We start from the raw sequence: 23682 nt of genomic DNA, 5'->3' as shown, positions 1-23682 counted from the left end.
AGTACTTGTTTTACTAGTAAATGTATAAATACTGCAATGTAGATGTACTCTGTTACAAGTATAAGTCCCATAATAAAAAAATACTCAAAAGTACAAAAGTATCGGCATCAAAATGTACTTAAAGTAGCCTACTAAAAGTAAAAGTACTCATGTTGCAGAAATTGCAGAATGTCCCATTTCAGAAGTTCAAAATGTACAAAATCATTTGAAAATAGCCGATCTACAAGCTCACAATGCATCACGTCACGACACATTGTGAGCTTGTAGATCGGCTATTTTCAAATGGCCGAAATTTAGGGTTGAAGTGGTTAATGTATATTTTCTAAAAAAATTCAAATCTCCAAAGTAACTAGTGACTAAAGTTTTCAAAGAATTGTAATGGAGTAAAAGTAAAAGTATTGGAAATACTCCAGTAAAGTACAATTTATACCTCCAAATTGTACAAATTGGCCTACAGTACTTGAGTAAATGTACTTAGTTACTTTCCACCACTGACTACCAAACAAGTAGACGGTAGGCTACTTTGATTCATTTAGCTTTCTTTTTTCCCTTTTTTTAAAGATTTGTTTTTGGCTTTTGTGCCTTTATTGATAGTTACAGTGAAAATGGACAGGGGAAGAAGGGGAGAGACATGCATCAAAAGTCGTCATAAACAGGACTTGAACACGTACGCAACACGCTGTCAGGCAATAACCTATTGCACCTGGACCACTAGGCCAGCGGGCGCCCCTCATTTTTGACTCGTGACTATTTGTTGAACAAAGATGATGGGTTTTATCTGAATTTATGGATATACCACAATCCACATTGTTCTATCATGATATGAATCCCTGAAGAAGGTATAGTGCACCGTGCATGCACATCTGTGGCCCAGGTGCAAGACAAGACAGACAGAATAGGCCTACAGAAATATTAAAAAGAACAGTGGTGATGTGACGCTGAAAAAGCTCCTCAGGAAGTTTTATTGCATGTCCTGATGAAGATCCAATAAGATCTTCACAGGAGGACTTCAGAGGAGCTTTTCAGCATCACCAGAGGGAAATAAATTGTGTGTGTCACGTTTACACTGATTGCTGGCCGGACCCGGATTGGTAACAGGTACAAAGCCTTTCCTGGCACTGAAACAAAGCCATCATTGAAAATATCTTTACTAATAATAGAGGCTGAGCAATTATCTATGCCTGGGCAAATAACCAAACAACAAAACCAATATTTAGAAGAAATAACCAACTTAATCTTGCTCACATATAGACTAATGAAATTATTAGTCTATAATTTGTAATTATTTTTATATCGGCACAAAAATAACCTATACATACATGTATAGCGTACATACTAATATTTTGTTTTATAGTTGACAAAATCGATTAGTCTCATTAACCACTTCACCCTTTATACTTCGCTGTACAATGATGGCGTGCAAAATCATTGAAAATGGCAGATCTACAAGCTCACAGCGTGTCAAATCATGACATGTATTGTACCCATTTATCAGCTTAATTGTTTTATATAGTGTTCCAGTTCCAAGTTTGTCAGCTCATTTATTTGTGCCATCACTTACAATTCCACTTTCTGCCAATCCTGTCTGAGTTCTCTAATCCTGATTGAATTCAATTATACCCACCTGAAAATGCACTTTCTGCTTAATAAAGAGCTGGAGAGACATGGAGACCCCCCTGTCAATGAACAAACACTCTATAGCAATGAGTATTAGAGCTTAGCTGGAGAGACATGGAGACCCCCCTGTCAATGAACAAACACTCTATAGCAATGAGTATTAGAGCTTAGCTGGAGAGACATGGAGACCCCCCTGTCAATGAACAAACACTCTATAGCAATGAGTATTAGAGCTTAGCTGGAGAGACATGGAGACCCCCCTGTCAATGAACAAACACTCTATAGCAATGAGTATTAGAGCTTAGCTGGAGAGACATGGAGACCCCCCTGTCAATGAACAAACACTTGTTTGTTCTATAAAGTCTATAGCAATGAGTATTAGAGCTATTTCAAACACATTTATCAAATTAAATCACTTACCCTACCTTTAAATAAACTTTAATTAAATGCAAAAAATCTTCAGAAATAGGCAAAAACAGCACATAACAAGTTACTGGAGATCACCAAATGTCCCAAAAAGAAATTATATAATTAACAATGGGTCAACATACAGTAATTCAACAATGCATATTTAGTTGAGACTTAGCATTGAAAATGGTGCCCTCTAAAGGATAAAACCTAAAGCTACCACAGAGAGCTGTAAACAGAAAAAAGGGGTTATAATAAAAACGGGTTGTAGAAACAATTCAATTATTGCTTTATGAAATGTAGTTCTACAATACATACCTTTTTCAATAAAAATGTCAACGAACAGAACATAAATCAATAAATAACATAGATAAACTATACAGTATATGTTTTCTTACATTATGATAGTATAATTATGATAGGAATGCACTGATATGGAAATTCTTGGCCGATACCGATATTTAAAACAAACAAAGTGGCAGGGAAACAAATACATCTTCAATACAAGAAATAAAATCTTCAGAATGTACAACTTGGTATAGGCTGCACAGATGACCAACGAGCCAACATGGTGCATCCCTAATATCTGGTGTAAACTCTCACATTCACAGGTCTGAGAGGGAGGCCAGCTCATGCAGAAGGACGGCAAACGGCGGGCGGTCTTCTGGTTTCTGAGAGTGAAGACAAGCAAGTCACCACTGTGTTGATTTTGACAGCAAATGTTGACTTTAATTTAGTCATAGCCTTTGGAATGAAACTTCATTTAGTTTTAGTCACATTTTAGTCATCTGAAATGTTTTAGTGTTAGTCTAGTTTTAGTCGACTAAATGTAATAAGGTTTTAGTCGACTAAAATCTCTACAGATGGTTGAAATGTTTTAGTGTTAGTCTAGTTTTAGTCGACTAAATGTAATAAGGTTTTAGTCGACTAAAATCTCTACAGATGGTTGAAATGTTTTAGTGATAGTCTAGTTTTAGTCGACTAAATGTCATAAGGTTTTAGTCAACTAAATCTCTACAGTTGATTTTGTCGACTAAAATGTGTTTTGGTGGGCCTTGATGGTGTCGTAATGCCTGATCATACACTTGGTTGCACTCTGAAAATAGCCAATCTACAAGCTCACAACAAGTCATGCTGCGATGCGTTGTGAGCATATGTTGGTTAGACATACTAACAGTCCTGCAGTCATTAGTCTGACAACACCACCGTCGGCTAAAACTAACTGGTGCTGCGGGTTAAAAATCACCCGTGGCTCCCGACATGTGTTGCGGGTTACGTAGCGGGTTAAATATCGCCCGTGGCGTCCGTGTGCGTTTAGGGTTTTGGGTAGAGTGTTGGTATGTATAACCAAACACATGCACCCGCAAGTAGTACAGGAAAGGTTGGCTCCATGGAACAGACGCCTTGGGAAATATAGACCTCTCCCACTGATTTAGCTAGCCAATTACAATGTGAAGTCACCCCTGTGATCATGCAAGTAATTAGGATGGCATTTATTCCCCAAAAAGCATGTTTTTGCAACAAACGTTTAAAGATTCTGCATTTGCGGTGCCCCCTATGGATGAAAATTGAATTGCTTTGGACTCTCTGTAGAAAAAAACACACTTGACATGTGAATAAAAATTGGGGTGGATTGGACATTCTCCCACTAACTGAAGCTGATTACAGCCGAGCGATACGGACTATGAAAATTCTGCCTGTGGTGCTTTAATCGGATAGGTCCAGAGATCATGAGTACCAAAAATATGTAGGTGTAAGAGCAAAAAGTGTGTTTTGAAGAAAAGTTAAATTGGCGGAAAATCTACGTGGCCTATATGGGGAGATGCCTCATGACCCAAGGAATCCAGGGAACATTTTGACATATTGATTTTACGACCTACGGTTCAAAAGTTATAAGGCGAAATGTAAAGTGGGCCGTTATAGCGCCACCATGAAGCCGACTGATGTAATTATTTATTATTACATTCATTTTAATAATTATGAACCTCCCCTTCATGTGTTGTACCTATAGCTCTGACGGTTTCTGAGAGAAAAATACTTTAATGTGAGTTTTCGCATTTTCCCGTGTAAGTCGATGGGAAATTTGTATTCACTAATAAATCAATTATTAATTAACCATTAGTTAAATTGAAAAAAGGACTTCGTTCAGACCTCCATAATATTATGGTCAATGCCTGTGTGAAAAGTCAGAACGATTGGTGCAGCCAGTGAGAGCCAGAAACAGAGTTTCAGACAGACAGACTAGTACTAGAATTATTAGTTAGATTAGTTAGATGGTCACATATAAAGTTACAAACCCCTTTAAAAGAAATTGCTCAATACAGACAGCCGGTCAGCAAGTGGATTCATGAATGTATGTATAATAGACAATATTTTAGGCCAATAAAAAAAACTACAGTATACCAAATGTCCCACTCCCTGCTGCCAGACTATAAAACAGACCAGCCAGGTTTTCTCTACCCATTCAGCTATTGCACCCACATACTCTCATATACTCTCATGATTCTCATCATTATTCTACACATACCTGCATCATTGGACATATACCGTGCAAAATATTTTATTGTTTTTTCTATACATGTATAGTGTATACATTCTATTTAAGCATGATTGCGAAATTTTAAATTTTCGTCCGTCCGTCAGTCAGTGTATCACTCAAAATCCCCATACATGGGAAAGCCCCCATATATGGTGCCCAGGTCTCGTGACATTAGGTGACATCATCAGGGATGGAGATCCTGTCAATGCGACCTGCTGTCGCAGTTAAGCCCATATATCGAGATCCCTGATGTCATCAATATTGGCCAGCAACTCGATCTGACCTCAAACCTCAAACCCTTAGATCTCCATATATGGATATGTCAGAACCTGACATTCCATATGTTGATCCTTCCCCATCCATCCTTCCTCTTCGATGTCTCCCTTTTGACTGATACCTGTCCATTGAAACTCTAGACGGGCCTGCCCCAAAGTTATTAGTGCAGCCGTGCCGGCGGCTGGCGAAAACTAGAGTTCTCAACAGGCCCACCTGTCCATTCAAACTCTAGACGGGCCTGCCCCAAAGTTATTAGTGCAGCCGCACTGGCAGCCGGCAAAAACTAGTGTTCTCAACATGCCCGAAAATTAAGGCTGGGCCCTACCTGGTCCCTCATCAAACCCTTCCCTGTACACTCAAGAGAATGTCCCGACTCCCCGCTACCACCCTTCGATCTCCATATATGGAGCTGACCTGTTCTGACATTCCAGATGTTGATCTGACCTCATCAAACCCTGTACACTCAGGTATTTGATTTGAATTAATAACTTATTCGTATGGCATGTGTATGCATGTGTCTATTACTGGTCTGTCTGTCTGTCTATTACTTGTCTGTCTGTCTGTCTGTCCGTCCGTCCGTCCGTCCGTCCGTCCGTCCGTCCGTCCGTCCGTCCGTCCGTCCGTCCGTCCGTCCGTCCGTCCGTTACTCTAGTCTCTCACCTCCTTCCAGCACCTCTCCATGAGCAGGTGGACAGGCTCTGGTGCGGAGCGAGGCTTCAGCAACCTCAGGCCTGCGTTCAGTGACTCCACCACCTGGCCGTTGGAGCGGTGCTCGTAGGGCAGGTGTCCCTCGCTGTACACCTCCCACATGAACACACCTGCAGTGGCGGAAAAAGGTACTCAAATGTTTTCCTCAAGTAAAAGTATATATCAATACTGCAATGTAGAACTGCTCCGTCGCAAGTAAAAGTCTGGAATTCAAAATCTACTTAAAAAAAACGTACTACTTAAAAAAAGTAAAAGTGTTGGTATCAAAATGTACTTATCCCATTCTGGACAGGAACCCCTTTGGTGTTTTAAGCATTATGTTATACTTTAGCTATTGAAAAATAGCAGAATCAGAAGCCTGTAAAAGGAATTTGTTACGGTGAACACAAATGCCACAGAGTTACCACAGCTGCCATGGACGGGGCTATAAGATGTACAACAGCAGATGTACAAGCTGGGGGGGGGGCAGTATGTCCCATTTAAAGTTTTCAAATGTATACAAATCTTTTGAAAATAGCACATCTACAATGCGTCTATTTTCAAATAGCCGAAATGTATATGAAATGTAGCCTATATAGGGCTGATGTGTTTTATTTATAATCAAAGTAACTAGTAACCAATGTTTTCAAATAAATGTAGTTGAGTAAGTACAATATTTGCAAAAAGTAAAAGTATTGCAAATTGGAAATACTCAAGTAAAGTACAAATAAAATACCTCAAAATTGTACTTAAGTACAATACTTAAGTAAATGTACTTAGTTACATTCCACCACTGCTAAAAGAAAACATCAGAGCAAGTGATAATCAATTGATTGATTGATTGATTGACAGTTATTAACATACCAAATGACCAGACATCGGACTTGCTGCTGAATCTGGAGTACTTGATGACCTCGGGAGATGACCACTTGACGGGGAATTTGGAGCCGTGGGAGCTGGTGTACTGGTCATCGAGAACGTATCTGAGCAAAAATACACGACACACTATTGACAAGTCCGACGAGTCATAAAATATGAGCGTATGCAATAAGAACATGACAAATGCACTGATTTAAAACAATCATTTACACACGATAGTGTGAGCGCACGAGGGATCATACACCAAAACACATTTGACAGCTGTCTATACCCTACCGTGTCATGCCGAAATCTGACACCTTGACCTCATTGTTCTTGGAAACCAGACAGTTCCTCGCCGCCTACGGAAGGAAGGGAAACACAGTATAACTAATGTTGACATAAAACAACAGTACAGAACTGTAACGTAAGAACAGATCTTTTTTATTGGGCCGTTGCCCACTGGCAATTGATTGCCAAGTACACTTTTCAGTTTGCAGTCTTCACACAGATCTCCATGTGGGACACCGACTGACAGTTAAAACGGGTGCTATGACAACGTATATCATTAGGTTCCCAAGTTGCATCATTCCCATGTAGGCCGGTGGCCGACTGCGACGGGCACGTACAGGCAGGGCCGGTCCTGAGTAACTTCCCCCCCCCCCCCCCCCATGGCAGGTCTAGTTTATTATTCAAAAGACTACAACAGCAAAACAAATCCAAATTTGCTTATCAAAATGAACACTGATACCAGGTCTCTGTGGATGAATTTGTTTCTCTCCAGGTATGCCATCCCTTCACTGACGTCTAGACACATCCCCAACATGGAGACTTGAGACAAGCGGCCCCTCTTGTCACGGAGGAAGTCCGACAGGCAGCCGTTGTCCATGAACTCAAAGAGCAGACACAAGGGGCAGTCTTGTGTAACTTGTGTGCACACGCCATACAGCTGCACCAGCTTACAGTGGGACAGGCTCCTGTTCTCACACACACACACACACACACACACACACACACACACACACACACACACACACACACACACACACACACACACACACACACACACACACACACACACACACACACACACACACACACACACACACACACACACACACACACACACACACACACACACACACACACACACACACACACACACACACACACACACACACCAGGATAATCAAAAGATTTTTTGAAGCCCAAGCTTGGCAGTGAGGGTCACAAACAAAAAGTAGCTGTAAGATAGCTCAGGAAACTCAGGAGAACATTCCAAACAAAACTCGGGTACAAGGCAGTAAATCATAAAGTCCAAATGCAAACCTTTCAAGGAGACACAAAACCAGGAACTTTGGGGTACAGCTCAGGGACAATGACAAATGTTCTGACAGTGAGTCCAGTTATATAGGGTGTAGAAACGTGTATGTCACCAAGAGGGGGGCGGCGTCTGAAAAGCTAGCGGCGCCATTCTTGTTGGCTTTAAACTCTAGCCCACATCACTCAGAATAGAGTGACGGTGGTATGTTTTTGTAAATATTGAACTTGTTCTTGGCGACAACATAGTGAACCAACACCAGGATGGATAGAAAGAACGTCGGGCCCAAATACCTTACAAGGACAAGGACAATGTCGTGAACAAACACGGCTGTGCTTAGATACTTTGTTGAACGTTATCGTTATGTCTCTGCGCCCGTGCGCCGTACAGCCGAGATCCTAGCCATTCTACGTATTTTTGTAAACTCGTCAATCTGGGTTCCTTGATGCTGTCTCCATGCTTGAAAGCTGAAAATCTAATTCCGTTTTCTGGCTCATTCCCTCGACGTGACCTGCTGTGGCGCATATTTACTGCACCATTGTGAGGTCAGTTTAAAAAAAGAACGTATACAAGCACACGCTTCACACCGGATAGTCGCTCAATGTAAACAAGCCAACAAGTATGGCTTGTTTACACACACACACACACACACACACACACACACACACACACACACACACACACACACACACACACACACACACACAATAAGCCGAGGCCTGGGCTTTCACTTTGAGGAGCAAAATATGAACTGGACCTCCTTTACAGTCAAAACTTACATCATGACCCGTGCCTCCTCTATGAACTCCTCCTCCGACATGGCTCCTGCTTTCACCATCTTCACGGCCACCTTCCTGTCGCGCCATCTCCCCTCCAACACCAGGCCGAACTGCCCACTGCCCACCTCCTGCCCCAAGCTCAATTCCGTGGGGCTCACCTCCCACTTTTTCTTGGAGCTGCCTCTCAGCCAAACTCTGTCTTGGGAGATGGGATGACGCAAGCGTGTGATCAGACCTAAAGGTGTGAATGCATGGACACATGACAAAGCACACAACGATTTAAAGTTACAATCTCAATGAAACTAATTCTAATGATTGAAACATTATTCTAACCAAACTTTATAGCAGAATATGTTAAATAAAATATAAATAGCACATATTATGCAGTGATTTGGAGGTGGTCTCCCGCAGCAAAGGTCATCGCCGACGCTGGGAGATCGGGATTCGAACCCGCAACACGCTATAGGTGTCCGGACCGCTGCGCCACCGGCCCTGGGGCGAAATTGTTTTTGAGTATCCCTGCCTCAAGCTCATTAACAAAACAAGTCTAACAAAATTAGTCTGACCTGTTGCTACTACAGTAAGAACGGTTCACCCATTTAGGAGGATTGAGGCCGATTCTAAAAACGCCTTCTAAATCCTGATTCAACTTCAAATATTTATTCAAAAATTACAAAAATGTTATGCTGATACATAGCAACAATAACCCCAAAACGGGTTCCCGTCCTGAATGGGTTAAGAATCTTATATTTTGATGAGCATTCGATTGAGCATTCTTTGTTATACTCTGACCCAGCATTATTATTGTTCTTATATTCTTATTCCAATTTATGATCTGTCGTACCAAATAGTAGATCTACATTATTGTATACTGTACATGTCACAGATGTAACGCGTTGTGAGCTTTTGTAGATCGGCTATTTTAGGCGTGCACGACAAGTATGAATCAGGTTTTAGCCTGTGAGATTTCACAAAATACTGAAGGTTTTTCACCGTGCTTGGGGGGAGATCTGGATGAATGAATAGAATGTCTAAGCTCTGGTTGTGTGTTGATGATGCATAATGGTGTTACGTGTCATTAGGTCGGTCAGCTCAGTTACCTGCAGCATTATGTTGGTGGTAACGGATGAGCTCAGGAATGGTAGGAAACAGGTACTTCTCCGCCAAGTAAAAGTCCTCTGTGTTTGTCTCCCTTATTTGATAATGCTTCACTCTTGGATTCTTCTCTCCGTTAGACCTGAAGTTGGACAACAGATGCTTCCATTAGTGCGGCATTTGGATTGATTGATTTATTGATTGAAGTATTTATTAACAGTTTGTAGAATGACAGTACATTTCAAGCACAACTCAATACAAAAACTGTTAACTGTGAGTGGACGACCTTCACGACCCAATAAAGCATTACACTTGTTTACAATTGGGTCCACCTTGTTCAATTCATCAAAACATTTAGAGACGTACAAATATACACTTCTATTTAGCCAAAGAACAGAACAGGAATTCATCATAAAGGAGGGAAAAAGGGAAAAAAACATATAGTGAGGGGAAAAGGGGGTGGGTGGGAATTCAGATTTTACGGGGGCCAGTTTCGAATTGCAGCCGGCCATAGGTGCCCTTTGAGAGCGGTTTTGAAGGAGTCAAGGGATTTGCATGTCTTAATGACTGTTGGTAGGGCGTTCCACATTTTGGTGGCATAGGAGCGAAAATAATTTAGTCCCTTGTTTGTGCCGAATCTGGGTTGCACATGGTTTGTGCATGGGTGTGGACTTCATTGACATTAAGGAAGTATTTACTAGACAGGTACATGTATCTTGTATCTTGGTGGTGTATCGAATCTTGTGGACCAGACCCATTGCAAGATGCTGTACTCTGTTGTCAACCCTAAGCCATTCCACCTTGTACGAGGGCTCCTGTTAGGGTCTTCAAGGTGTTTTTGTTGACCAGTGAGGAGATCCTGTATAGGAATCTTGTTCTTTGGTTGACTTTTTTGATTACGTTGGTGGCCATTTTATCACCGGAAAGATTTGCCTCCAGGATGGAACCTATACGTAGGTAATTTCATCTTTTTGTGTGATTATTGTCACCCACTGTAACCAAGAAGCCATCTGCCTTGCTGAGATTACTATTTGATCCAAAAAGAATGGATTCAGTTTTTCCCAGGTGTAAAGATGGTTTGTTATCAGCGAGCCAGGTGCAGATTCTACAGAGTTCAGAGCTGAGGGCCTTTTCAACCTGCAGTTTGTTCCTGTCCAAGACCAGCAGTGCTGAGTCATCTGTGAACAGGAACAAGTTGCAGTCACAAGCTGATGTCATGTCGTTTACAACAGTAAAGGACCTATAGTATGCTTCCTTGTGGGACGCCACAGCTCACTGGGGGGGGGAGGGGCTCCAGTGTTGCATTCACCTCCACCATCTGTTCATTCCCCTCCAGGTAGGATCGCATCCAGCTCACTGATGTGCTATCAAAACCAATTGCTTTTAGCTTGTTAACCAGTATGGAGTGGTTCACGGTGTCAAAAGCCTTTTGGAGGTAACCATGCCGCAGTATTTGCCAGCATCCACCTTGTGTTTGATGTGGCCACTCAAATAGAGGAGTCATGTGTCAGTGGAGTGGGATGTTCTGAAGCCGGATTGAAATTCATACATTATTTTTGTTGTGGCAAGATACTTATCAACCTAGACATCTACAACATAGACAATTTTTTCCATCACTTTCGAGATGGAGCTAAGAATAGAAATAGGGCGGTAGCAGGGCCAAATTAGCCGTTGGGCCAGTGGGGCCCTTAGGGGAAATTGGAAACTGGCTCTGTACTGGGTTTGAGGCCCTGAAAAGGGCTCCTGGAGATTGATTTTGTTAAATTTAGGTTAAAAAAATGATAAAAACATGAAAATTCCATGTTTATGCGCGCTATGGGGGCCCCAGAAAATGTACCGGCCCTCATGGGGATTAATCCGTCCCTGGGCGGTATTTGCCGGGGTCTAATTTGCTCCCTTTCTTGTGCAGGGGGGTTACTTTGTCCAGTTTGAAATCTTGGGGGACCTGTCCCTGTTTGATGGAGAGGTTTATTATGTGGGTGATGATTGGAGCTATAGAGATGGCCGAGTCTCTGAGGAATTTGGAGGGAATATTGTCATGGCCAGTCGCCTTGTGGGGTTGAAGGGCACTCAGTTTTTTAAGTACCTCCTCAGTTGTTACCGTTTATCTTAAAATCATCTTTACAAACACCTAGGTTTTTGTAGAAGGCTTTGATGTGCTCTACACCAAAACGCCCAGAGTGGGAGGGCAGTTTGTTAACCAGCGTTGTTGCAACGTTTGTAAAGAAGATGTTTAAGTAGTTGGCTACATCAAGCTCGTCAGTGATGAGGGTGTCGTTCGATTTGATGTTTATGTTTGTAAACATGGTTTTTAGTTTCAGAGAACACCTAACGCCAGACCAAGTCAATGCAGTTTGGTGTAACTGTGTTGGCCTGACATCATAGTGAGGGCTCAAACTTTTTGTGGCATTGTAGGTTTTATTGAGATTAGAGCAGTGGTTCCCAACCTTTTCTCTGTTTTCTGCCCGTGACCTAAAACAGAAATTATTCGCAGAAATATAGCGACAAATATAGCTACAAGCTCACATGTTCACTACTTGTTCTAATTTCTGGAATAATCTTTTCTTTCATTTGTGCATGAGATTAGTGAACAAAAATCATTGGATTTTGTTATTAATTCATGAAACGTTTTTTGGGAATGTTTTTTGAAAATGTTTTGAAATACTAATAAGGGTAATAATAATAATTATTATTATTATAATTAAAACCCAAATGTATGAAACAAAACTAAGGGGACTAAGGGAAACAGTGTACAGTGTACACTGTGTACTGTAGAGAGACAGGAAACAGACAGAGAGGAGGGGATACGTGTGGTTAGTTATAAGCCCTGCTTAATGCACAGGCTTTAGGGCAGGGGTGTCCAAACTTTTTTCAAAGTGGGCCATATTAGAAAATATTAAAACACCCAAAAGGGCCAACTACATAATGTACCTTTGGATTTAAACAATTATATCATCATCAATATTTAATATCAGTGATCTTTTGTCAGGTGTGTGCTATGAACAAAAAGTGTACCTCAGTCTTTTTTTCAGCCTTATGTCACATACCAAATGTAACCAAGCAAGCAAGGTAAAAGAAAAAGAAAAAAAGGAAAAAAAGAGAGAAAGAAATACAAGGTAGACTGACAAATTATACTCTGGGAAATGCCCAGGTTAAAAAACATGAATGTAAAAATGTCCCATATACTGTTGGGCGGGCCGGTCATAATACAATTCACGTATGAAGCTGCGGGCCGTATAAAATTCACCCCAGGGCCACATTTGGCCCGCAGGCCGCACTTTGGACACAGCTGCTTTAGGGGCTACAGCCCGGAGCACCAAGCTCCAAGTTATCATGACATGCCCAAAATAGCGATGCCTGCCAGATTTTATTATTATTATATTATTATTACAATATCTTTCCAGGTTATATAATTTTCCTCTGCATTGGCAAATGAGTAATGTAAAGTAAATTAAAAACCGTATCCATCTGACCACTTAACACGGCAGTCGTGTTAAGTGGGCTGCAAAAGCTTTTGAGATTTTCACATGGGCCCTGATCCAGCAAAGGTTGGGAACCACTGCTCTACCTTTGTAATAATGACGTGTGTTTATTGAATTTTTTTATTGTATAATGTCCGCCAGGCCATAGGTGGGGATTATGTTTTATTGTGGCAAAGACAGATAGTGCATGCACATCCTATTCAGTGTCTGCAAGTGCTGGACAAACGGCAGATCAACAATAAATAAATAAAATCACCACAATGGTTCTTAGCTCCATTTGTTTGATAGTGTTTGTACAACGTTTCAATCAACACATCTTCATCAGGAATTTCATTCTTCTTCTTGATGAAGATCTTTTCATCGAGACGTTGAACGAACATCACAATAAACAAATCAAGTGGAGAACCATGCAGTGTGAGGTTCTCAATGTGCATTATTTGTTTTATTGTTTTATGATATCATGAACACTAGAGCACACATGCTTTCACTATACAAACTCTATTTCTCCTGCTGTAGCTTTCTTCTGTCCTGGCAGCTGAACCCCACAACTGACACTAAATTAATTAGTCTTAAGGTCTATTTTATACTTAATTGTCCAACACAAACAAAAAACTAGAAGATCTACAAGCTAACAATGTGTCACATCAACACATGTTGTAGATAGGCTATTTTTGAAATGCTAACTGGAACTGGCACTGAGAGGAAGTGACAGATCTACCTAAACCAAGAAGATGTGTCACTTCCGGTATTCTCTTACCCCTAAACCACTCTTACAGCAAATGTCACTTCACGCAATAGCTGGGAACTCTGTGCCTGATGTAGTTTAGTGTGATCTGCAGGGGGCCCAAATGGAAACCAGACCGCAAGGACTTTTCTTTGGTGCTACCTTTTGGACTAAGTGTTTGACACATTCTGTCCAATAATAAACTATTCAATCAATCAATCAATCAATCAATCAATCCAATACAAGATGGTAGCAGAATTACCCCGGTGCCTTGGTGAAAACAGATACGGTGTAGACTCCTGCTTGCCTGGAATCACGTACCATGAATGCACCCTCCTTTGCCTAGGAACACAGTATGGAGTCATTGAAAACAATCACCAAGATTACTGTTAATCTTTTTTTTTTTATATAATTTTTATCTAACGATTTTGTAACCCATTTTTCACCCCTGTGTCAATTATCTAATGTGATCCTGGGCTCTACACACCCTCCTCCAACCTAGTCCCCATATATGGGGGACATGGGGAGAGCAACGGACTTGAACTCATGCCTGAGTGTCCAAGTTGCTCCTTTACACCTGACAGGGGGGAGTTTCCCTGGTTGGACATAGCGCGTGGAAGGAACACGTTATTCCAACCAGTTCCTTTCCCCTCCATCAGAGGAAGTTTAGAGACCAGGATTACTGCATGTTTTTTGTGAGGGTACCTACCCCAGGGGACACGGGGAGAACATGCAAACTCCAAACAGAAAGGCCCTTTCGTCAAATCAAGATTACTGTTAATCTAAATGTTGCATATGATTTAATGACATCTCATCACTGCACCTTCTAGCAGCACTGTGTAAGTAAGATCTGGAAAGTAACTAAGTTACTAAGTACACGATTACACAAGTACTGTACTTTTAAGTATAATTTTGAGCCGGTATATATTGTTTTAGAATATTTACATGTTTTGATTTACATGGTTCTTCTACATCTCAGAGGCGAATATTGTACTTTTTTATTCCGCTACAATTATCTGACAACTTTATTCACTAGTTACTTTCCTGTTTGAACCACATAAGCCCTGTTTTATACATTGGTTATTTGAAAATAGCAGATCTACAAGCATTACTATTTTTTGAAAAGTCAAAGTATAAAATATGGCTTAAGTGGTTAATGTATTGTAATAATTTAAGTCTGCAAAGTAACTAGTAATGCAATTTTTTGAAAAGCAGTACTTTTACTTTTGGTCCTTGTGATGCCATTACTTTTGTACTTTTCCTCAAGTAGCATTTTGAATACAGGCCTTTTAAAAGTATACTGTATCTTTATTTTTTAATTATTATTATTTTGGTATTGCTACTTTGACTTTTAAAATCTTCTCCCAAAACTGGTGTCTTGATTCTGCACCTGCAGCAAACTGGAAAGGGGTTACTGCAGGTTAGGCTTAGGGTTTTACCTTTTGCATGCAGCATGACACATTTATGACAGGAAATCCTGAATTGTAACGCAAACTGTGGCTTTGAGATAGACATTTGTTCTTTCCCACAAATGCTCATGTATGCATGTCTGCATTCATCTTGCAATGTTGCTCTGGTCCATAGCCCTAATGCCCTTTGCTGCTGTTGCATTAAGGCTCTGCCACTCTTTGCTTCATGCCCTCGCATGAAATGCATACTAGCCTCTCCTCTGTAGCCTACTTTCCTTAGTGGACGCACTCTGAGCCCAACCACATGTATACAATGCACTTTTTGGCCAGAAAGGGATTGTTTTTCCACCGGAAATAAATACTTTTAGTTATTGCCAAGAGAACATCTCATAGACAAGATTTTCTTTTTGGCCCAAAACTGCATTTTATACGTGTGGTGGGGGGCTCAGAGCGCGTCCAAAGTAGGCTTTCTAATTACACAAGCCGCCTTTGTATTGGTGACTATAGGTAAAACGTTCTTTATATTTACGCTACAGAGGAGAGGCTGGTCTGCATTTATGCGAGCGTAGGAAAGCTGTCAAATAACTGTGTACAATATTAGGCTACTTGCCTCTGTGATGTAGAGGAGTAGAAGTATACGGGAAATGGAAGTACTGAAGTAAAGTAACGGTAGGCTACCTCCAAATCAAGTACACAGTACTGACTTACTTTATACCACTGTCAAACTTTGTGTCAATAGAGAGCAGCTATTACACAATCCTATCAAACATTGATGCAGCTACTACTGTTGATGAATTGAATGCATAGAACCACAGTGGAAAGTCCCCATGCAGGACTTTTTGTGTTATTAGTTAGTTTTACTGTACGTCCTGCTGTTTAACATTTGGACTATAAATAAATGATTAAATCAATCAACCAGCCCAGTGGCCTTGTGGTTAGAGTGTCTGCCCTGAGTCTGGGAGGTCGGGGTTCGATCCCCGGCCGGATCATACCGAAGACTAAATGGGACCCGCCTCTCTGCTTGGCAATCAGCATCAAGGGATGGACTGATGTTAAGTCCCTGCCACATACGTACTCGCATCATGTCCAGGGGGTGCAGTACACATCAAGCTGCCTCACCCTACAGAAACAGGAGATAGGCTCCTGCCATATGGGCCTCATGGCTCAGCAAGGCTTACAATCAATCAGAACTTTATGTTTCACTGTTCTGCTGTTGTTGTTGCTGTTATTAATGTGTTGTTATTCTTATTGTAAGGTGGACACAAAACTCCTGACATGGAATTATCTTACCTCTCTCATCAACAGTTCTTCTGCTTCACCTCTGCATATGTCTTTGTTGTACCATCTGTGGAAGGGCAAACATAACTACAGTAAAATAGAGTACAACTCAACAGACGAGATACATTTGGAGTCGATTCACCTTGGAGCTCGACTTATCACTTTCACCAGTAGGCATACAAGGAAACATAAATGAAATACAAATAAAGAAGTAGCTAGCACACAATGTCCTTTTCACATGGTTTATTTACCTCTCATGGACAAGCAAGGGACACGTTTGTACCTGATAGGCCTTCCTAAGCGTTGTGACACATGTGCTGGCTACTTCTTTATTTCTATTTAATTATTATTTTGAGCCCTGCCCTGCACCAAAAGACTTCCATCTAGACTGGAGTGTGCATGCCTTCTGCTTTTGCAGATATTTTCTCTCAACATGAATTAAATGACTCACTCAAATTTGTCAAAGTTGGTGGCAGATTTTTCAGCCACATATGTGCTGGGTACAAAGCCGACATACCTGATGAGAGACAGGAGAAAGCATTCACAACAAACATCTGTTGACGAGTCTGCATGCAGACTTAAAAGTCATTTCTTTTTTTTGGTAAACAAATAAGGTGCTGATACTGACAACGCAGATCTCAGAAACACTTGATTATTTAGGAAGTAGGAACTACCAACTGAATAAATGAACATACAGGGCTCAAACATACAGCAATTCAACAAATGCAAATGTATGTTATTATGTCTATATCTTCCTCGTGTGTCACTTGCTGAAAATAACATATGTTGTGTTAAATGTTGTGCTACGTTCCTACTTCCTACGTATATATTAGGAAATAATTCAAATTGACAATAAAAGCAGAGATGAAGTAGCTACTATGCAGATACAGTATGATTGTGATATCCTATACCCCATGTTGTCCTGTACGGTCCACCATTCAGCATGGGATGTGTCTGTCAGAATGTACTCCTGGTCCTTGTGAAGTGGCAGGTCATTATCTCCAGTAGGCGTGTAGTCACGCAGAGCCACCACCACCCTCTGTCCTGGATCGTGTATATCCACCTCCTAGTAGACACAGATCACGTTGGATTGATTTATCTTTTAGTAAACGTTTATGTCCTTTTAACACGTTCAGTCTATACCCAGAGACGGTTCTGGAGAACTGCTCATCCGATTGACTTACTTAAGTTACTTAAACACAATTTTGACTTTTTGAGGTACTTTTACTTTACTGGAGTATTTCCAATTTCCGGTGCTTTTACTTCTACTCTGCTGCATCTAAAAGGCAAATATTGTACTTTTAACTCCACTACATTTATTTGAAAACTTACTTACTTTTCATTATTATTACAAAACATACATAACCATTTCAGCACTATACATTTCGCCTATTTGAAAATAGCCGACCTACTAGATCTGCTATTTTCACATGATTTTTTTTATACCTTTGAAAACTTGAAATGGGACATTCTGCACAATGAGCAATTTACATTTAAAAGTAAAAGTACATTTTTATACCAATATTTTTGATACCTGACTTTAACAGAGTAGGTCTACATTCCAATATTGATACTTTTACATAAGTAAAACATGCAAGTACTTTTTCCACCACTATCGCCAACTGTGAGTCGATCAGATGACTGGTTTTGGACATATATGAACACACACACACACACACACACACACACACACACACACACACACACACACACACACACACACACACACACACACACACACACACACACACACACACACACACACACACACACACACACACACACACACACACACACACACACACCTAGAACACCTAGAATGTATAGATAGGCTGCTAAACACTTTAAGTGCATGCATGATATTTCTAAACGTGAATTTTATAAATACATCGTTTGACTGTCTGGTTGATTGAGTAGTAGATCTACCTATAAGGAATGTAAATAGTAAATAGTATGCAGCAGCATGCGTGGCATTCACAACACACAGCAGCAACATACAGAAGACTGCAGTCAGTGTCTAACATTTCAACACATCACATTTCAATCACAGTTTGAGACCTTTCAAGATGTGTGCGATCACTGGATATTTCTTCACACTTCAATCAAAAGTATTTACCTGTGGTTCTGGTATCTGAGGGAGAGGTCCTTTAGAGGCTGTAGAGTGATGGGGAGGGGGTAAAATCAAATTAAAGAACTATCACGCATGATGTATGGCAGTGATTTCATCCTTTACTATTGGAACATAGGAATGTTTTGGCACACTACTGAATGTATGGGGTACGCATTTTTTCGCTATGCTATCAGAGGCCAATGTGTTCCTTTCCTATTGAATTTGACAGTCGGAAGACTTCATTTTTATATCATACTATTTCAATAAAATATTCAAACCATATCCCATGGGGTCATATTCATTACAGCCTGAAGCCAACTTCTCTGTTTGGTGACAGCACTTCCACCTGCCATCCATCCAGAAGTTTGGGTGGTATTTTACAACAAGGTTGTTAAACTTTGTCTCTGTGTAGAGTAGGGATGGAAATGAACATTGTTGTATGGATACATGAATATGAAACACATATACGCAATATATACAATATACGATATATATATATATACGCAACTACTTTTGTACTTTTATAAAGCAACAAGTACTTCATACCCTCTTTGAGAGCTTTGACCCATCTCTGACGGCAGTCATTGTCTGGTGCAAAAATATACAGGTAATGGTTGTCATGAAAGACCTGTGGAGACATTTGCGAAATTATACTTTTAGATTCTGTGTTATAGTGTTTCCCAATACAAAGAAAACATTGTATGATGCGTTCACATGGGTAGATGAAAAGCTACAGTCTACCATTCATTGTCAATGGAAGCCAGCGACGAGAAGATGCAAAGATACATCCGGCATTTGTAACAGCAGCTACAAATACAAGTACACTGTGTCGGCGTGTGTCGCTTTGCATCTGGCCGTGTGAACGCATTACAGAAGCCATATTAGTCATCATAGCCTGGGTCAAAGTCATTAGTCAGATTAGTATTAGATTCTGAGTATTAATTAATTCTTGATTTTTAGAGTTGTGTAATTATTCTTTTGTGCGTAAATTGTGAATATGTTATCTCACCTGGAAAGGGTACTTGTAGCTGCATGGTATGGGAACATCACTACACACAATTTCCACACATTTAATTCTGGACAATGCAATACAACCTTTAAGTGTGGGCTTTTTCTAGGAGAGGGGAAATAAAAACCACAATATATATGTTGCACATTTCCAAATGTTTTCCTTATATTATCTGTACAACTCTTTATTGTATCATGTTTGCTGCTGTAGGCTGGACTGTTTTTATGGTTTTCTTGTTTCCTTTCCTTTATTTTTTAATCTCATTTATTGTGTATTTTGTCATTTGATGTGGACGTTGAGTCAAATCGAATTGAATGTAGTCACGCTGTATGGATAGCAGGGGAAGTCCATCCAATAAGTTAAAAAACAACCCTTTTCCTCTCAATTCAAGGCTCAACTATGAATTATTGAATTGATTTGTCCTACCACGAGACAAAAATGATAAATCCAAATAGTCTGAAAAAGTTCCACCTTTGTAGCCATGTCATGAGGTCTGTGTGAAGCACGTTGAATTGTATTGTTGTTGAAATGTGCTATACAAATAAAACTGCAGTAGTTCTCAAAGTGCGGGTCCAGGGGTCCTTGAGGGGCTTCCAGGGGGGTCTCTCCATCAAAATGAGTTACCACTTTATTACTATTTTATACTTCGGATATTTGAAAATAGTCAATCTACAATCTCATGCACTGCCTTGTGAATTGTGCTATTTTTTTGGCAGAATGAGAATGTAAAATAAATCCTCTCTTTTGGGGGTCCCTGGCACACAGGCAGATACAGAGATCTCCATGTGGGACACAGACAGACAGTTAAAACGGGTGCTGACATGTTGACAACGGGTATTATTAGGTCCTCAAGTTGCATCGTTCTCAAGTAGGCTAGGCCGGTGGCCGACGGGCATGTACAGGTCTAGTATCAATAAACCACTGGTCTATAGACTCACCCCGGGGCGGCGTTCTGAATACTTTAGATCTTGGGTGTCCAAGACAAAAAATCTCTCCTTATAGTTGCATGGCGATGTCCTTCTCTTCTGCTGTGATTTCTTTATCATTGTTCCTTTCAAGATGACCCTGGGGAACATGGTAACAATCTGCAGTACCTGCAACACATTGGGAAACTGCCCGGAGACACAGAGCACTGAGAGCACCTTGTGAGAGTGAGAGAGAAAAAAAGAACGGGTGCGGGTTAGTGATGATGTCGCATGAGTTTCCGGCTTGAAGTTGATACGAGAGGAAAACCACATCCCTGTGAGGTGCGCACACACACACACACACACACACACACACACACACACACACACACACTCTGGTCGGGTCTATATTTTTTTCTTTTTTGTGTTATTTCTATTTGGTTTGTTTGTTTTTATAAGGTGACTTAATTCAAACAGTAGAGCTGTTGCTTCTGTTTCTGCACCCTTTCTCTCAAGAAATACGCTGCAAGTGTTAGATTCAGTATTTCAAACTAAATTCTTAATCTGTTGCTTTTATTGTATTCAACAAACCTGATGTAGGGCTGCACAATAATCACATTTTTATCGTGATCACAATTTTGGATTCCCTCAATTTAATGATCCTCCATGTCCGATTACAGGGTGTGCTCTGCCCCGTACGCTCCACTGCAATGCAAGTCAAGCACTGGCTGATGACGCAGATGCTCCAATCCACACCAAATACTGTTCATGACAATATCACACATGCAGCAGCTCTCAGGCCCAGGGGCCACATAGCTCTGATCCATAGCCCTAATGCTAGAGCTATGGATCAGAGCTAGGGGCCAGTGGGGCCACACACTGCACACAGGCAAAGTGTCGCTCCAATCCACACCAGACTTGGCACAAATATATTGTTTCCCAAATGCATATGGTGTAAGACTTGTAGTGCCACATTGACCGGGTCTGGCAAATAGGCCCTAATCTCGACCAGAGTAATTTTTCAGTTTTTTACAGATTATTAAAGTACATAATGTAAGCTTTCATATGATGTATCATTCAATGAAATTGGAAAATATTTGAAGGAGATATGACCATTTTAAAATGATTGTGCCGTTTTACCCAAAGCTGAGAAAATCCCCTTTGAATGTTCACAACATTTCAACACCTAGAGCTGGCTAGCCTACTTTGTATACATTTAATTTGCCCAAATCAATAATCTGTTGGAATGAAAACCTTCTTCAACATTCAAACTGTCAAATCAAGTTTATTTTAGATTGTCTGCCTTTTCATTATAGGCGAGATGAGGACCATTTTGCTAGACCTGGTCACAATTATGCTCAGATGCCCTCATAGGCCGCACACAGAAACCTCCAGGACTGCTTGCCCAGGTATGTCCCAAACCGCCTCCTTATGTCACAATTTTTTCAACATTTTTTCAACATTATTTTACTTGTTTATAAAGCTTTAAATGGTCTCTCGCTCCAATCTATCTCCAGGACTGCTTGCCCAGGTATGTCCCAAACCGCCTTTCCTGGCCTGCTTGAAAAGCCACAAAGAATGGCATTTAAGAAATATGTTTTCACAATTTTTTCAACATTTTTTCAAAATGGAAAAAGTACCTTTGCCGAAAAAGTCCCTTTGGGGGAAAAGTCCCAAAAGACCCTTTGGGGGAAAAGTCCCAAAAGACCCTTTGGGGGAAAAGTCCCAAAAGTCCCTTTGGGAGAAAAATCCCTTTGGGGAAAAAGTCCCGTTGGGGATAAAGTCCCAAAAGTCCCGTTGGGGAAAAAGTCCCTTTGGGGAAAAAGTCCCGTTGGGGATAAAGTCCCAAAAGTCCCTTTGGGGAAAAGTCCCTTTGGGGTAAAATTCCCTTTGGGGAAAAATCCCTTTGGGGAAAAAGTCCCGTTGGGGATAAAGTCCCAAAAGTCCCTTTGGGGGAAAAATCCCTTTGGGGAAAAAGTCCCGTTGGGGATAAAGTCCCAAAAGTCCCGTTGGGGAAAAATTCCCTTTGGGGAAAAGTCCCTTTGGGCTAAAATTCCCTTTGGGGAAAAAGTCCCTTTGGGGGAAAAGTCCCAAAAGTCCCTTTGGGGGAAAAGTCCCGTTGGGGATAAAGTCCCAAAAGTCCCGTTGGGGAAAAAGTCCCTTTGGGGAAAAGTCCCTTTGGGGTAAAATTCCCTTTGGGGAAAAAGTCCCTTTGGGGGAAAAGTCCCAAAAATCCCTTTGGGGAAAAAGTCCCGTTGGGGATAAAGTCCCAAAAGTCCCGTTGGGGAAAAAGTCCCTTTGGGGAAAAGTCCCTTTGGGGTAAAATTCCCTTTGGGGAAAAAGTCCCTTTGGGGGAAAAAGTCCCAAAAGTCCCTTTGGGGGAAAAGTCCCTTTGGGGAAAAAGTCCCTTTGGGGAAAAAGTCCCTTTGGGGGAAAAGTCCCTTTGGGGGAAAAGTCCCTTTGGGGGAAAAGTCCCTTTGGGGGAAAAGTCCCAAAAGTCCCTTTGGGGGAAAAGTCCCGTTGGGGAAAAGTCCCAAAAGTCCCGTGTGACCTAAGGAGGCGGTTTGGGACATACCTGGGCAAGCAGTCCTGGAGATAGGTGGGAGTGAGAGACCATTTAAAGCTTTATAAACAAGTAAAATAACTTAAAATGTTGAAGAAATCTTGATAGGCTAGGCAAAAGTCAGTTTCTTCCTTTTCAGGGGGCAGGGGGGGCCAGCGAGGAGGAGCAGCGGCGGACCGTCGGAGGACCAGCCGAGGACTGTGATAGGTAAGTGGGTTTCTTTTAGGGTTTTCCTTCCCTGTGTCAGCCTGGTTTTCCCATACAAGCGCTGAGTTTGCATAACATGCCACATCAAATATCGTTCAAATTGATCTAAATAATAATGTATTTTCTTACAGAGAGCAGGACGTGCGTCTACCGGTAAGTAGGGTACGTGCCAGGGCCTCTCCTCGGACAACAGGTAAGTTCTGTCACATTTCTCCTTTTTAGCTCACTTGCTGGGGGTTACAGTGCGAAAGTTCAATGCCATAGCCTCAGAGCCCAACGGTGTTCATACATCCTGTGGTGGAACGGCCTGTGAGGTGAGAAAATACACATTACTATCTTATCATATAAAGGTGCTATTTAATGAGAGGGAATATGACTTTGTCTTACCGAGTGCTGTAGGTATCACTGCTTCCCC

The 23682-nt window shown here is 41.1% G+C and overlaps 1 protein-coding gene across 3 annotated transcripts; it reads right to left on the bottom strand.

Moving 5' to 3' along the window:
- Positions 1–2297: 2297 nt before the first annotated feature.
- On the bottom strand, positions 2298–23682 carry itk (IL2 inducible T cell kinase). 3 transcript variants are annotated; one of them, XM_079497787.1, is made up of 18 exons: positions 23655–23682; positions 23397–23574; positions 20531–20734; positions 19593–19697; positions 19130–19211; positions 18862–18987; positions 18590–18627; positions 17385–17539; positions 16925–16990; positions 16486–16540; positions 14049–14128; positions 9586–9722; positions 8486–8720; positions 7137–7362; positions 6683–6747; positions 6392–6510; positions 5501–5658; positions 2298–2696 (listed from the first exon to the last, which is right to left on the bottom strand). In XM_079497787.1, exons 3-18 carry the CDS (start codon positions 20666–20668, stop codon positions 2631–2633), a joined length of 1851 nt encoding a protein of 616 aa, XP_079353913.1. In that variant the 5' UTR covers positions 20669–20734; positions 23397–23574; positions 23655–23682; the 3' UTR covers positions 2298–2630. The 3 variants fall into 3 exon arrangements, with proteins under 3 accessions (XP_079353913.1, XP_079353914.1, XP_079353915.1); XM_079497788.1 differs by having other exon boundaries at positions 23495–23574; positions 23655–23677; XM_079497789.1 differs by lacking the exon at positions 16925–16990.

Source organism: Electrona antarctica (assembly GCF_951216825.1).
Source record: "Electrona antarctica genome assembly, chromosome: 1".
Taxonomy (NCBI): domain Eukaryota; kingdom Metazoa; phylum Chordata; class Actinopteri; order Myctophiformes; family Myctophidae; genus Electrona; species Electrona antarctica.
Note: the sequence above shows the minus strand (reverse complement) of the source record. Positions and strands in the feature narration are given on the sequence as shown.

Excerpts from the sequence above, each read along its gene's own strand:
- itk (XM_079497787.1), bottom strand. The coding sequence starts at position 20,668 with ATGTTCCCCAGGGTCATCTTGAAAGGAACAATGATAAAGAAATCACAG. Across the intron at positions 19,698-20,530 it reads ATTCAGAACGCCGCCCCGGG|AAAAAGCCCACACTTAAAGG; the intron begins GTGAGTCTATAG and ends CCCCTCTCCTAG. Across the intron at positions 7,363-8,485 it reads GAGGAGGCACGGGTCATGAT|GAGCCTGTCCCACTGTAAGC; the intron begins GTAAGTTTTGAC and ends GTGTGAGAACAG.